This window comes from Neopelma chrysocephalum, unplaced genomic scaffold (assembly GCF_003984885.1).
Source record: "Neopelma chrysocephalum unplaced genomic scaffold, ASM398488v2 Primary Assembly neopelma1_100, whole genome shotgun sequence".
Classification (NCBI taxonomy): domain Eukaryota; kingdom Metazoa; phylum Chordata; class Aves; order Passeriformes; family Pipridae; genus Neopelma; species Neopelma chrysocephalum.
Window position 1 is genome coordinate 975153 of NW_020897763.1, and position 16704 is coordinate 991856.

The 16704-nt window shown below is 47.5% G+C and overlaps 1 protein-coding gene across 6 annotated transcripts in view; it reads left to right on the forward strand.

Annotated features, from left to right (window-relative positions):
- KCND3 (potassium voltage-gated channel subfamily D member 3) overlaps positions 1 to 16431 on the forward strand; it is a 131267-nt gene extending 114836 nt beyond the window's left edge. For 5 of the 6 annotated variants that reach the window (XM_027695264.1, XM_027695261.1, XM_027695260.1 and 2 more), the window contains 5 exons: positions 1811 to 1912; positions 9327 to 9419; positions 12114 to 12170; positions 13122 to 13369; positions 16033 to 16431. In XM_027695264.1, coding sequence (XP_027551065.1) covers positions 1811 to 1912; positions 9327 to 9419; positions 12114 to 12170; positions 13122 to 13369; positions 16033 to 16237 — 705 coding nt within the window. In that variant the 3' untranslated portion in view covers positions 16238 to 16431. The remainder of the gene's footprint in view (positions 1 to 1810; positions 1913 to 9326; positions 9420 to 12113; positions 12171 to 13121; positions 13370 to 16032) is intronic. The other variant, XM_027695266.1, reaches the window with a different exon arrangement.
- Positions 16432 to 16704: the final 273 nt, after the last annotated feature.

Consider the following 16704-nt stretch of genomic DNA (forward strand, 5'->3'; position numbering starts at 1 on the left):
TGTAAAGATCATTACTGCATCCAAAATCCAGTCTTAAGATCACTGAGAAAAGTAAAAAACAGAGACACAATGGCATATTACTGCATATAGAAGAAATAATTACATTTCCATTAAATTACCGGGAACAGACAGGCAATGGCACTTCACTGGAAAATGGAAAATCCTTCAGTCTCTTATCCCCTGCTCTCTCCCCCGAGTCCATAGGAGTCCCTATGGATTTTTGGATTACAGCCTCAGGCCAGTCTTACTCAGGGCCTAAAGCAACACAGCAGTTTGGGAAAGTTTTCAGGAAAAACTGAAGCTCCAATTTCACTTTCTTGTTGTATTCTCAGTCTAAATCTTGCAAATACAACCCGTGCCCCTTTCTCAGGGTGACCAGATTGGACCTTGGGCCCAGCACAGAGATTTCACCCTCAGATGCTGATTAGGAGCCTCAGCATTAAAATGGGACAGTGAAATCTAGGTGAAGTATAGAAAATAAAGTCAATTTTGGATGTCCCCATTTTAGGGGGGGGTCAAAAGACGACCTATTTTTCAGACTGGTCATAGTCTGTGTCACCCAATTAAAGCTGCAAACTGGTACCCTGGGCATGTCTTTGCCTGGGAAATTGTCTGTTTGAGCAGAAGGTCTTGAGGTTAAAGGAATCTTTCAACTATTGAAGGCTAGAGTCACTCACAGGAATAAAGCTCCTGGAATGACAGTGCTCCCTGGACCCACTGCAGATACTTTATTCTTCCTACAGTGTCTACCCATTAGCACCTCTAATTAGAAGGCAAAATCACGAGCTCCATGTTATTTAAGGGATTATGCAGCATTTTAAAACTACAGCACAATGTAATTATTTTTTAATAGCCGCAGCTATTTCATGTATTTACTTTTAATGGTGTTTGAGTCATAAATTAACTGTAGAAAAAGGCAAATCAGCACTTGACGGAGAAGCAGGCAGCAATTGGGGAAAAAAAAAAGGAATGGTAAAAGGAATGATCAAAAATTATCAAAAAGGAAGAGGGCATTAATTTTTCTTGTTTGCTTTATTCTGGGCTGCCTTTTATCATCTAACTTGTCCCCCTGGAGATCTAGAAGGTCAGGGATGAATAAACACAAGGAGATTTGAATGCCTGTGTTGTTGCAGAGTGACTTCTGTCAGTTGTTAAGAGATGTGTATTTTTGGGCAGTTTTATATTATTAGACAGCAAAGTTAATAAACTAACACTGCCAAGTGACAACAGAGATGCAAGAGAACAGAGCTGGAAGATGAAGAGAGGACTAAACAACCAAGCACATTAGAGGAAAGGTGAGCCAGGAAAAAAACACATGCTCGGTGCTAAACCACCCAAGATCATCCTTGTCCAAGACCTGTGCCTCTTTCTCAGGGTGACCAGATTGGACCTTGGGCCCAGCACAGAGATTTCACTCTCAGATGCTGATTAGGAGCCTCAGCATTAAAATGGGACAGTGAAATCTTGGTGAAGTATAGAAAATAAAGTCAAAATCATCCTTGCCCAAGACAAGGCTCTCAGTGCTGAGCAGCTCACCCCAAAAAATTACAGTGAACTTTTGAAAGGGTGAAAAAAACCTCTGCAGCAGCTCATTTGTTGTCTCTGGAGAGGTTTTTAACATTCTGTGGCAGCTGAAGTGCTTCAGGTCCTGCAGACAGACCCGCGCCGGCTGTTCCAGCAGCACCTCGTCCCCTCTGCCCACCCCAGGCAGAGCGAGAACCTGACATTTCCTTCCTCCTGGTGCTGTCCTGGCAATATCCATCCCTCAGTGTGTCCCAGGTCCTAACTCTGCTGTCTCCTTCCCCCACAGAAAGCCCGGCTCGCCCGGATCCGCGTGGCCAAAACCGGCAGCTCCAACGCGTACCTGCACAGCAAACGCAACGGCCTCCTCAACGAAGCCCTGGAGCTCACGGTGAGTGGGGACACACCACCTCCTGCCACAGAATTCCCCAAACTTCCCTATTCCCACTCCTCTCCCTGGGCTCCCTTCCCTTTCTTATTGCTGCTTAATTGGAGGGCCAGGCCCAGAGTGGTGGGGAACGGAGCTGCATCCAGTTGGGATCCAGTCACTAGTGGTGTCCCCCAGGGATCAGTGTTGGGCCCAGTTCTGTTTAATATCTTTATTGATGGTTTAGATGAGGGGATTGAGTCCACCATCAGCAAATTTGCAGATGACACTGAGCTGGGGGGGAGTGTCGATCAGCTGGAAGGCAGGAGGGCTCTGCAGAGGGACCTGGACAGGTTGGAGAGTTGGGCTGATTCCAACGGGATGAGGTTCAACAAGGCCAAGTGCCGGGTCCTGAACTTGGGCCACAACAACCCCCGGCAGCCCCACGGGCTGGGACAGAGTGGCTGGAGAGCAGCCAGGCAGGAAGGGACCTGGGAGTGTGGATGGACAGGAAGCTGAACATGAGCCAGAGTGTGCCCAGGTGGCCAAGAAGGCCAATGGATCCTGGCCTGGCTCAGGAACAGTGTGGCCAACAGGTCCAAGGAAGTGATTCTTCCCCTGGACTCAGCGCTGGTGAGGCCACCCCTGGAGTGCTGTGTCCAGTTCTGGGCCCCTCAGTTCAGGAAGGACATTGAGGGGCTGGAGCAGGTCCAGAGAAGAGCAACAAGGCTGGGGAAGGGACTGTAGCACAAGTGCTATGAGGAGAGGCTGAGGGAGCTGGGGCTGTTCAGCCTGGAGAAGAGGAGGCTCAGGGGAGACCTCCTCACTCTCTGCAACTCCCTGACAGAAGGGTGGATCCAGGAGGGTCGGGCTCTGCTCCCAGGGAACAAGGGACAGGATGAGGAGAAACTGCCTCAAGCTGTGCCAGAGGAGGGTCAGGTTGGACATCAGGAGGAATTTCTGCATGGAAAGGGTGGTCAGGCCTTGGAAGGGGCTGCCCAGGGAGGTGGTGGAGTCCCCATCCCTGGAGGTGTCCAAGGAAGGACTGGATGTGGCCCTCAGTGCTCTGGGCTGGGGATGAGTCAAATGTCAGACTCGGTCTTGGAGGTCTTTTCCAACCTTAACGATTCCATAAAAATCAAAGCTGAAAAACCTCCTCAGTTCATGGTGAAAGCTGCTCCCCAAAGCCCTGAGCCCACTCCCAGCCCAGTTTGGTGGGCACAGCACAGGGAAGTCGTGCAGCACCTTGTTTTCCACGTGGGAAGGTGCTCAGTGCACACAGGGATACAGAAACCTGGCCCTTTACAACTGGAGTCGTTTTTCAAGTGACTCTACAAAAGCACTTCACGCAGAGCACAGATTTGGAAGGTGGGGTGCCCAGATCAGTTGCTGTTCTCCCCTCCAAAACAAGTTTGATCCTTCTGGCTACACATCCAACGTTGTCTCCTGCTCTGTGAATGGCAGCAACACCCGAAAAAATCTGTTTCTTGAACCATATGTTGCTGTTGAGCAGCTCAAGAGAAGTTTCTTTATCAAGTAAAGACCAGGCAGACTGGTCACACCTATTTCAGAACCTTATCCCCATCCAAGAAAGGCTCTGGAAAACCAACTCTGCTGGGATTCTGCTTTTTCACCGCCCAGAAACAGGCAAAAAATATTTGACTAAAAATTGAAAATTTCCTTTTAAGCTTTAGATTTCTGGGGGTTTTTAAAAAACGCCAGGAGAGCTTAGCAGGGACACTCGGTTTGCACTTGATCTTCCAGCCTGTCATCCCACCAAGAATCTCCTCACTTCCCTTGTCAACCAAAACTCCCTGCCAAGACCACTCAGGGAAGAGCAGCTGATGCACCAATGCTTAAAGTCCAAAATGCAGGAGGTTGAGAGAAATATTTGGCTCGTTTCTTGGCACCTGCCCAAAAATAAGCGGGAAAGGGATCGTTTTGTTGGCTACAAAGCTCCTGTAGACACAGCAACTAAAACAAAAACATTCCTAAAAAGGTTCTAAAGGATTTTTTTTTTTACCGGTTAATAACTAATTTTAGATATATAGTAACACCTAGAGCAGGTTTTTGCAGGGTTTTCTGGGTGCAAGTTGCTTTCTGGTGGGTTTATAGCTCTAAATCAGAGGCACAGGGTGGTTTGGGTTGGAAGGGACCTAAAGATGATCTGGTTTCAACCCCCTGCATTGGGCAGGGAATCTTCCCCTAGAAGGAAGGCTGAAATGCTAACATGACTCCCCCACAGCCCAGTAAGATCCACAAATCCCCCTCTGAAAAGCACTAAATACTGTGTACATTGGTATTAACACTCTGTAAGAAAATATCCCCACCTCAGGGAACTCCCTGTTGAAATAGTCAAAGAGTTATGCGACATGTGGGAATATAATTTTTTTCATTCACTAAATTACTAAATTTTTATTAATTTATTAAAACAAGAAACTTGCCAAAAAGCCATGCCTGCCACCTGCACAACCACCAGGTAGTCTCTGACTACCTGAGGACCTGAATCACAACCCAACACATCTCTCCATCCCCAGGTAGTGGCATTAATTAATTACAGGGCTGCAGAACATCCTCTCTTTACATGACCATTTTAACTCCACGAGGCAGGATTTCATGTCCTTTCATTTTATGGCAGGAGAACAAACTCTTCTGAAGGGTACAAAATGTGAATGACAGCGTAGTCTAGACAGCCACATTTTTTAAGCTGTAAAAATATGAAGGAATGTGACTCCTGCAGTTGCTATATTTAGGCACCAAAATATTATCTCCATACTGTGCATATTTGTCAGTCAAATTAGGATCAAACTGCTTCAGTGGTCAGGTGCACATCCCATTTTGACACCTTGCCCGGGATTCTTGCTCACAGTAATGGGCTGCACATGGCCAGATTGCCTTAGGGCTGGTTTGTCACCCAGCAGCAATTCCAACTGCAATTACTCCATGGCCATGAGCAGATATTATCACTTCCATCAGCAGCAATCCCACGTGTGTTATTGTTTTACAAGGGCCCAGCACATTGCCTGGCACTCTGACACTTGGAGGGGTCACAAAACAACTGCCCCACGATGCAGCCTGGCTGTGGCTCTGCAGTCAAACTAATAAATTGGAAAATAAGGGCTGTTCAGGATTCCAGAACGTGTGCCAGAATGTCCTTTCATTAGCACCAGAATGAAGGCACTGACACCATCCTCCGAGGGAACAGCACGTCTCCAGCCCGTGGCCTCCTATCAAAGCAAAGAAAGAGGGAAGAAAAGGATTCATCCAAGGACAGCAGCAGGAAGGAGATCTGCTTCCAGCAAGAATACAGGCTCTTGCTTCACAAACATGTGGATTTGTGGCATTTGCCATCTAGACACGAAGTACTCAGACTGTTTGCTTCTCATTTAGAGATTTTTATTTTTTTTTCAGTGGGCTTTATGTCAAATGTGCTCAAGGGATGGGTGAGCTCCTTCCCATGGCAGCAGCCCTACATATCCTCTTAGCACTAATCTCCTTGTACAGCCAGCTGAAATTCCCTTTTAGCTGAAATGCTGGGAGCTGTATATCCCGGGAACAGGAGGTTTGTGAGGTCTTGTGCCTTTTCACAAGCAGAACCTGCTTAGCCACAAATAAGCCTTGGAGCTGCTCCCATGGGCAGGGACAGTCCAACCCCTGAACCAGCTCATCTGGGTTCACCAGGGCCCAATTCTGTGTGATGGAGCACTTAAAGAGGGGCAGAGTGGAAGTATTTTGGGTTTCAGTGTGTCTCAGCCTCCCTCCGAGCAACCAGCAGTTCACTGAATGTCTTCCAAGAACAAACTGAATGGCAGCTGGCACCAAATCCCTGCAAAACTGGCATCCCAGCTCCAAAAGCAAACCATCCCCTCTCCTCCCCCCCCAACCAGCTTCTCCATTCCAGCCAGCCTCTCCTAATGAAGACACAGATTTTGTTTGCCTGCAGTACCACTAATGCAACCTCTATAGGTTCACTTCCCTCAACAGAGCTGTCAAAATGCCCAGTTTCTGTGATGTTGGCACTGTCACTGTCCTAGGGCAGGACTTCCAGCAGATCTCATGCCTAATTTCCACTTAGGATGGGCTCAGTGGTTGCCTGCTCTTCGTTTCTGGAAACACTGGGCTGACTGAAAAAAAAAAAAAAATCCTGAAGGAAGATAAGGTCACAATCCCTGATATTCCACGTTATTCCTGGTCACTGCCCTTGAGTGACACATGCCTTGAGCCATTTCCCTCAGGGACAAACCCAGCCTTGGGATGGAAGGCACAGGGAGAGGCTGAGCTGTGCTGCCAACCTTCAACAATTGGCTTAAGTCTCCTGCCAGAGGTATCAAAGCTCTATCTTTGCTCTCAGATCCCATTTAGATTTCCTCCCGAGCAAATCCTCATAAAAAAGGATACTGTTTGCAATATATGCTCTTCCCCTCTCCTTTTGCAGTGTTTTAGTGCAGCATCCTATCTGCTTTAGGGCTTCCAAGGACCTCCATGGGAAACATTCCAGCCCAGCCTCCAGCAGAGTCAGTGCTCTCAGCAGGTACCAACAGGACCTGCTGGGTGTGTTACCTCACCAGGAAGATTGTTAAGAAGAAAAATGGAACTGATTTTTTTTTTTCTCTTTTGGGCCACTTCTAAAAATACTTCTGGGAATGCTCATCTTCCAAAACAACCACCACAACAACAACAACAAAAAAATCCATAACCTGCCTAAGATGCATTCCCCCAGGAATCTATTAATTCTGTGTACAGTAAGTCAGCTTCCTTAATGCACCACTTCAGCTGTGTTTTGGCATCTGTCAGAGACAGAGTTATTCCTTCACTTAAGGATCACAGCACCAGGCTGGAAATGGCATCCAGGAGAAGCATTTGCAGTGATTCACCGGGACACAGGGGTGTGTTTAAATGCAATGCTTCAACCAGAGATGGATTTGACCCCCCTGGGAGCTGCAGGCAATGTCTTGGCACTTCTGACAAGATGTTCTGCCGTGTCTCCCATCCCACCCATTTCCTCTCTTGAACAGCCAGATATTGCTGGTTCGTGTCTGAGCAGAGATTCAAGCCATTCACAGCCACTTCTGATTTTAGGATTTTGGCATCACACAAAACACCAGGCACCCTTTACTTGTGGAAAGCAGGAAAACATTTTACAACACCTAATTGCTATTTTAATGCACGTCATTGTCTTTGAAAATGCCAGTCCTCAAAGACACACGAGGATTAAAGTGTGATGAAATCACAGGGAGCTTCAAGACCAAGAACTTAAGTAGTAGTAGTAAGAGAATATCCTTAAAAACTCAAATCTGCCACTACACAACAGAGAAAGGGAGAAAAATACTCCTGGCTCTCCCATAGCACAGAAACTCTCAAGGCAACCCCATTTGCTACTTTTCCTTTCATTTCTGAGGGGTATCTGACCATCAGATCACAGGGGAAGTAACATGCTATACTTTGAGAAACATAAGCATCTGATTCACTGATACAGTGCAGAAATCAAAAATGCAGAGCCCTGGCTTTCTCCCCCCACACCAGTTCAGTCAACTCAGTTGGGCTATTGCTGTTTTGATGAGTGCTTGAGACAAAGCTTTCCATGTGAGCTTTTTACTGAACTCGAGCTCCCAACCTCTCATCCACTTCTACTCCAGAGGCTCCAAGCAGATCAAGCCCCTCAGCTTAACAGGAGCAGAGAGACCAGGCTGAGATCTGGAGCTTATCCCAACCACTAAGAACTTTGCAGGCTGAGCTGTTCCTCCCCAAATCAACACACACACACACCCCTGGTGCAGAAGCCAAGAGCAGAACAGCAGAAGTGCCCCAAAAAGCCATTCCAACCCAAAGCCATGCAAACCAAAAGCAGACTGTTCTCCTCCAACTCTTTGCTCAATTGCTCCCCAAAAGGCCCAGGCTGCCTAAACACACCTGCTTTGATTTAGCTTATGAATTTGTTGCCCCCATTTCAGCAGTTTGAGTGCCCAGGTGAAGGTGGGGAGAGCTGGTTCCCAGTTGTCCAGGATTCCTGTGCAATGAGCCAAGGATGTGGATGGTGAGGCCTCTGGACCAGGCTCTCCTTGTCCTGGTTTTGTGCTAAGTGATGCCCAGAGGGTTGCAGGTCACTTTGCAGGACTCCTGGATGCTGTGTTACTAAAACATAAATCACAGGAAGCCCTGCTGCTGAGAGCCATAATCCATCAGAAACTAATGCAGATGGGACCTTTCCTTCTGCCAAGGAACTGCTGCCACATTTCATGTGAACATTAACCCTCTGCCTCTGCTGCACGAGGCTTCTTCATTGGAATTCTTCCCTCTGGTGACCATTGACAGGCTGGAGTTGTGCCAGGGGAGATTTAGGTTGGATATTAGGAAAATATTCTTCCCCCAGAGGGTGGTTGGCACTGAACAGGCTCCCCAGGGCAGTGGGCACGGCCCCAAGGCTGCCAGAGCTCAAGGGGTGTTTGGACAACGCTCTGAGGGACAGGGTGGGATTTTGGGGTGTCCTGTGCAGGGCCAGGAGTTGGACTGGATGATCCTTGTGGGTCCCTTTCAGCTCAGGATATTCTATGATTCTAGGTATGTTTGAATAGGATAATTTGTATATATAAACTCTTCCATTCATGGCGTCTGCCTGTTCCTCCCTTCTCCCTCCCTGTCAGGGAGGGCTTGGCCACAGGAGGGGTTACACACATTCTGTTTGCACCAAACCCAGTCCCAGGACCTGCTATAACCCCTCAACAAGAACCATACACCCCAAAAACACCCCCCTTTTAATACACTGTGTGGCAAACAACTGATGATATGCACGAAGAGGAGAGACAGAGCAGGGACTCCTGTCTCTGCAAACAGCATTAGAGTCCAAAACATGAAGCCCAGGTTCACATTTTCTGCTCCAACGTGCAGCTGTGACTCAGGAGGGTTTGGCAAATAACACACCCAAGTTCCAAGGGGCCCAGCACTGCACAGCCCTGAAGGTCAGGCAGAGCCAGGCTTTAGCTCAGAGAAGGCAGGACAGCTTGTGTTCTGTCTCCTAACACAGCCCAGAGTTCAGGGTACATCTGCTGGCATTCAAAGGTCACGTCAAACTTAGAAGCCTTAATGCATTTTGGAAAAATACAACAGCACAGGTTCTTCTTCTCTTCACGTTCTGGCTCCTGAGCCTTGACATGGTGTGTCAGCAGTCCTCTCCACATCTCCTCCCCAGCTGTGGAATGAAAACACACAGGTTTGGGGTCCAAGCTGAGCTCCTCACCTCAGTTTACAACCCAAATCATTAGGAAAAAAAAAAAAGAGGAAAACTCCTAAGAGCTGGGAGAGAAACCGGCTAGCAACACTGAAAATGTTATCTTTACCCCTCTGAAAGCTCATGCTGGGACTGGTATTTCTGTTTGTTTTCATGGTTTTACACCTGCTTTGGGTTTTGTTCCCCCCTCCCTCTCTTTTTGTGGCTATTCAGGGATCCACCGAAGAGGAACAGCACATGACTAAAGGCACCTCCTTAATCGAAAGCCAACACCACCATCTGCTGCACTGCCTGGAAAAAACAACCGTAAGTACCAACACGATCCCTCCACCCCGCCCAGGTCTGTGTGTGCCTGGCACGGGCTTCCCACGGATAACATGTGCCCATGGAATGCTCTGAGGTGGCCCTTGGTCAGACACACCCAGTACACCCCCACCTGTGCCAGAGGGGCTGGTTCTAAAGCTCCTGATGTTCTAAAGCACTTCTATTTCCTCGTCTTCTTAAAATAATAAAAATAATTATTTTTATTATCCCTGTGCAAAGGGATAAAGGTGGGATTATCTGCTGCTCCTCAGTCACCTACACCTGCACAAAGTCAGCAGCAGGTTGCTCAGTCGAGGTCGCCTGAAGGCAAATAAGTTTTCAGCACCGAATTAGGGAGGTCCCAGAAACAACAAGTTTCATTCCTTCAGTGTTTTCTGAAAGAGAACTAAACTGCATTTGTCCCGTACTGTCAGTCACACATCATATCCACCCCTCATTTGTGCTAATTAGCAATAAAGGACAGCTCTGCTGCCTTAAAGAGGAAGAAGATGCTGGTGGTGACTCCAAACCCCAGCCTGGTCACCAGTGCCAACAGGCTGGAAAGAAAATAACCTTTAGCCCATGAGATGGCTCAGAGCAGATGAACTCTGTCAATGGGTTTAAAGGTTGCACATATCTTTTCTCATTTCAGTCTGGTTACAAGGGCAGGTAATTTATCTCAAAGCCAGCCAAGCAGTTTCTCCAGCATGAATTTTCTGTTTGCATCGTGCAAGGTGTTGGCAGTGAGAGCTTTGTTTTTTATTATTAAGTGATTGTGTATGCAGAAGTCTCTGGGAACGTTTCAGATGTTTATTTGATACATATGTTTTGCTTCCAGGTTTATATAAAAGGTTCTGCAGTAAAGGAACACATTAGCTATCCCATGATTCATTCTAGAGAGAATGAAGCGAGGTTAACACTTGAAATATTCATGCCTTTTTCTATCTGCATCCATCATCAAATGTACTTTTGGTTTTTTTGACTTGCCAGAGCTTTCTTTTAGATAAATCACCTTCACTTCCATAGTTTGGTTTGTGCTGGAATAACACCACTTAGGCCTCAGAGATACACTGGAAGAAGATGCTGATTAATCACAGTGACCTCTGAGCCCAACGAGCTCTAAAGGTCACCGAGGACAGTGAACTGATTCTTCCTGTATCAGTGACTATTGAATTTGTTTTATAAGACTCATCTTGCCTTTGATTTCGACCAAAAATTTTTGGATGTTACATAACCAGCAGATATTTCACAGCCTGACTCTTCAGTTTAGGACTTTCTGCTCGAAACCTTCGCTGCTGCGACCCGTGTTCCACAAAAACCCTTCCACCTGAGAACCTGAACAAAAGTGGGTGAACCAAACCAGAGCTGACAGCCCTGCCTGCAGGGTCTGCCCTCGCAAGGCCTGATTTGATAAAGGCTTTTGGAAATTCTGACCCCTGCACAGGCCAGGGGAACCTCTCTGGGCTCTGCAGGAGTCGCTCTGTCACTAATGAGCCGGTGAGCGCTGGAAGCACCGTGGCCAAAGTGGACCCTAATTTGGGGATGCAGGGTAATTTGTACCCTGATACCTGGCTGGATCAGCCTAACAAAGGTTTGATTGCCTCCAGCACACAAACTTGCTCAGGCATTGAAAACATTCCAAATGTTGCTCTTTTCAGCTGAGAATGGCAATAATGCTTGATTTTTGATTAAAACCCAGAGAGAGAATCTGCACAATGTTTAATGTGTTTTCCCCCTGCATTTTTCAGCCAGTTATTACCATGATGCAGCACCAAATCACACTGCAAGTTTGGATTCTGGCCTGGAATTATCAATCCAAATAGTTCAATGGCTTTGTGTGGAAATTCTGCAGCTCACATAATCCATTAAAACACTGTGCAACAGTTCTCCTCCCCAAAATTGAAATCGTAGTAAAAGCATTTTTAAACGCTGAAGAGTCATTTTGTGACCAAGTTGCAGGAATGGAATGAGGAATGTACCGTGGTTGCAAACTTGTTTCAATGGGCAATTCACCTTTCCTTAGACTAGAGAGGACTCTCGAAGTACATGATTTATTGACATGGTGTCGGGGCTGTCACCAGCACACACTTAGAGCTGAATGGCTGTGAATGGCTCACAAATCTGCTGTGTCAGGTGACAAAGTGACCCTGGAGTACTTGTAGCTGCCACAACAGAGATTACTTTGTCATACTAACACAACAGATGAAGTTTGTTCAAACAAAAGGAGGTTTTTCCTCTCGTTCCAACTCCCAGATTGAGCATGGACATCCACAGGCCACGTTTTCTCCATGTGCTGAGTGTCTCCAACCCAGTCCTTCAACCCAAACCTTTCTCCTGCGTTTTCACAGGGTGTGATCAAACCCCACACCCATTGGCAAAGCAATTCCAATTCTTGGCTTGTGAATCAGCAGCTGAAACTTTGTTTTCCTTCGCCTTCAGCTCTGAAAAGATCAAAGTCATAACGTTGTGATGGGTTTTGTTCTGTTTCCAAGATCACAACACTCAAAAAGCTCGAGAAGGAAGGAACAAAGGGATCTGATTCAGGCAAGGTTTGGTGAAGAGAAGGTCCTGTTGCCCATTCAAACTTGAGTGAGCTGGAATGCTGAGGCAAGAGATGCAGTGCTGGGACTAAACTTCTGAATGCTGGAATGGACAATCAATTGTGTTTTTATCTTTTGTTGGCATGTTGTCCCGTAGGGATTGTCCTATCTTGTGGATGATCCCCTGTTATCTGTACGAACTTCCACCATCAAGGTATTTCCTTTTTAATTCGATCTGTTTTCTCTATGGTCTCTGTGACATGTCTGCAGAGTGTTTGCTGGTTTTCTCGTTCTTGGTCTTGTACTTGGGAGTTTGTGCACGTGGCTCCCTTTGGTTCTCCAGTGCTCTTGTTTCCTGTGAGAGTTGTTAGTTGTTCTGATGGAATCTGATGGCTGCCTTCAGCATGGTTGCTTTTGTCTCCTATCCTTTTTAGGGACTGGATAAAGTCTGTTCTCTAGAACTACCTGGGTGTTCATGTACACACATACCAGTTCTTTCTTCCAGGATTTCTTGTTCCTTAGCAAAATAACTCTTTCCAGAGTCAGCTTTCTGAATTTCCTTTCCCTACACGCTTCCCACTCTCACCTGCCATGTTTATTCCATTCATCCAAGGCACTGCAGGGATGCTTTGAACCCAACAGCCACATCCTCCAATTAAGTTTTACATCCAGGTGGGCATCCAAATAAAACACAATCCTGTCCCAAACATAAAAAAAAAGGGGCGGGGCATGAACTCCTCCATGTGTCATTCCAGGATTTTTGAAGGCACTTCTGGAGTGCAGACACAAAAATGGAAGGAAATTCAACCACAAGAGATTAACCACCTCAGACTATATAAGCAATGCAGCACTGACAGACTCCTCCTGTTCCCCTGCTGGCACAGGAGAGTAAAATCTCCTTGTGGTTGCAGTGAGGGCAGAATTGTTTTAAGGGCAGAATCATTTTAAGATCAGAATCATTTAAAGATCTTTTTAAAGATCATTTTAAAATCTTTTTGAGATCTGCCCAGTGCAGATCTTTCCAGGCACAGAGGCAGAGGGCCCAGGGGCTGACACCCCCCACCAGCCCAGCCCGAGGTGCCGCCGCACACAAACCGCTGTTGGGCCAAAGCCGTCGGTGCCACCAGAGAGTGACAACCCTGTTTTTTCCCCCCCTCCCCGCCAGAACCACGAGTTCATAGATGAGCAGATGTTCGAGCAGAACTGCATGGAGAGCTCGATGCAGAACTACCCTTCCTCTCGGAGCCCCTCCCTGTCCAGCCACCACGGACTGACCACCTCGTGCTGCTCCCGCCGCAACAAGAAGACCACTCACCTTCCCAACTCCAGCGTCCCGGCCACGCGCCTGCGGAGCATGCAGGAGCTCAGCACCATCCACATCCAGTGCAGCGAGCAGCCCTCCCTCACAACAAGGTACAGTGACAACCTCTGGGGTGCATCACCCACCTGGAGGGTTCACCAGGACTCTTCTCCAGCCAGGGACAGGGAGCGTTTTTGTTTCCCTCCTTCTTGTGGTAACCCGAGGAAAGCAGCTCCAAGCTGTTCCTGGAAGAACCAGGTTAAAGCCAGGCTTTAGTGCAGCTCTTGGGCTGGATATTAGGGACAGGTTCTTCCCCCAAAGGGTGGTTGGGCACTGAACAGGCTCCCCAGGGCAGTGGGCACGGCCCCAAACCTGCCAGAGCTCAAGGAGTGTTTGGACAACGCTCTCAGGGACAGGGTGGGATTTTGGGGTGTCCTGTGCAAAGCCAGGAGTTGGACTGGATGATCCTTGTGGGTCCCTTCCAGCTCAGGATATTCTATGATTCTAAGTATGTTTGAACAGGGTAATTTGTATATATAAACTCTTCCATTCATAGTGTCTGCCTGTTCCTCGTTTCTCCCTCCCTGTGACAGGCTGGAGTTGTGCCAGGGGAGGTTTAGGTTGGATATTAGGGAAAAGTTCTTCCCCCAGAGGATGGCTGGGCACTGAACAGGCTCCCCAGGGCAGTGGGCACAGCCCCAAGGCTGCCAGAGCTCAAGGGATGTTCGGACAATGCTCTCAGGGACAGGGTGGGATTTTGGGGTGTCCTGTGCAGGGCCAGGAGTTGGACTCAATCCTTGTGGGTCCTTTCCAGCTCAGGATACTCTGTGATTCTTCTCTGCCCAGATTGGATGTAGAAATATGAATTCCAAATGACACCTGCCTAGGAAGGTCTCAGGGCACAGGCAGGAGCAGCTCCCAGGTGTGAGACACTCACCAAAGCTGGCCCAGGACCAGCTCCCAGCCCACCTCCAGCACTTCCAAACCTTTCCTGGGAGCAGGCAAACCCAATGGGCTAATGGTGCCTGTCAGCAAACGCTGTTAGAGAGCTGCACACACTGACGTGGCCCCCTGGGGACACTCACTCCACTGATTTTCATTGTCCAACAGTCTAAATTGCAACTCCAAGCATCACTGGGAAACAAATAAGGAGGAATTTCACAGTGCTGTCTTAGCAGCCCCCACCTAAAAAGCCATAAATGACACAGGTGAATTGTCCCTGAATAGAAAACTTTGAAAATTCCATTTTATGCATAACTTGCTGGGAAAAAATCACTTATTCACCGTATCGTTCTTGCAAACGTTAAATTACTTTCTAAATCCCTCTCAGCCCATTAAGTTTCTTGTGCACCAGAACTGTTTTTGAACTTCCCATTCTTCTTCTCCCCACTCCTATCAAAGGGATGTAGGAACTGAAACAAAGCTGCCTTTAGGGCAGCAAGCGATTACTTTGTGCCAGAAGGGCATTTCAGAGCATGAATTATGAATGAATAAGCACAAAACAAGTCTCCAGCTATTTCACTTTCAATATGACAATATTTTAAACCAGCACCTGAAGCAGTAATTTCGTGGAATGTCAACTATTCTGCCTGTTTCAGTGGGTGCTAAATCAGACGCCCGTGATATTTTAGATGTCAACGCTTATTTCACTTGCTTACCAAACTGGGGAATAATGGAGAGAGAGAGACAAAAGAAAAGCTTTTAAGTTGTTTTTCACGTGGAATGCAACTAACTGGGTGTTCTGGTTAGCACTGGCAGAACCACCCAGGCCCTAAAACTGCCCCACTCTCAGCTTGTGCCTGAAGCATCCAGTGAGCACAGAATGGGTTCTGCTGTTCTTGGGATGCTCGAGAGATCAAAACCCATCCTCTTGGTGAGTCAGTCTGAGATAACAACAGCGAGAGAGCTTTCCAACTGGGAGCTTTACATCCTGAAAGGACAGACCTTGTGTTTAAAATGAACATGTTGGGCTGGTAATAGCAGACTCCTGTAGCCGTGCAGATGCACAGAAACCAACCTATCATTTTCCCTCTGTAATTAATTATAGGATGCGATTGATGCAGATCTAATAAGAATGCTCCCAGCTGCCAGATCCTTGAAACTACTGCAGAGAGAGGGGGGGAAAAAATAGAAAAGATCAAGGGACAGTGAATTTGAAAGAGGTATTTGAAATGCAAGGAAGACAACATCTTCCTCAGAAAGAACTACCTGTGCTCTGAAAAGATGCAGTACACAGGAGAGTGTATTTAGATGTGCTCTTAAATAAACTGCAATTATGCAAGAAAGAAATGGAAACAGAACAATTTGCCCTGTGAAAAGCTGTGTCCTAACCAAGGGGAATGTTACCAAAGCTTAGTGTCATCTGGGCAGACATAAAGGGTTTCTTGCAGGAACGGGGTGGGGAGGGACCATTTCAGTGGAGTCTTCTGAATATTCCATAGAATCATAGAATCATAGAATCAGCTGGGTTGGAAGGGACCTCCAAGATCATCAAGTCCAACCCTTGATTCAACCCTGCTGTGGTTCCCAGCCCATGGCATTGATGCCACATCCAGTCTCTTCTTAAAAACCTCCAGGGATAGAGAATTCACCACTTCCCTGGGCAGCCCATTCCAATGTCTGATTATCCTCTCTGGAAAGAAATTCTTTCTAATGTCTAACCTAAACCTCCCCTCCAGAATATTTCGTGTCGGAAAAAAAAAAAAACAACAACAACAAAAAAAAAAACCCACAACAAAACAACAAACCAAGCCAAGCACTTAAATTTGTTTTCTAGTCGTTCCAGCCTCAACATGAAGTCAGATGATGGGCTGAGACCGAACTGCAAAGCTGCCCAGATCACCACAGCCATCATCAGCATCCCCACCCCGCCCGCCCTCACGCCCGAGGGCGAGAGCAGACCCACCCCCGGCAGCCCCGGGCACTCCACGAACATTCCCACCCCCAGCACGGCCAACATCGTCAAGGTCTCCGCCTTGTAAGACGTCTCCCGAGGCTGGAAGACCCGGTGGCCCCCTCTCCCTCCGCACCTCCGACGCTCCTTTCGTGCTGCAAACTCGTGCCTGGATGGACCGACCCGACGTTCTGTCCCCGGACCCGCGGTGGAGGCACCTTCCTTCGGACAGGGACTGAGGAAGGAGCGGGAGAGGAAGAGGGTGGTCGGAGGAAAAAAAAACCCCGCCTGGAGAGCTCGTTGTGCCGCGGGGACGGGGCGTAAAAAAACCACCCGTGGAGGGGAAGAACCATCGTGGCAACGAGAGAGTCAATAAAGCAAACGGGAATATAACACTGTGTATCGCAGCACCTTTTTAAAGGTTTTTAATGGATAATATTTATTCACGAGGAAATGACTGAAAAGGTGAAAAAAACAATGGATTTTGTGAATTATTTTTTTTTTCCCGTCCGTTCGTTCGTTTCTTCTTCATGGAGCAGAACCTTTAAACCGACC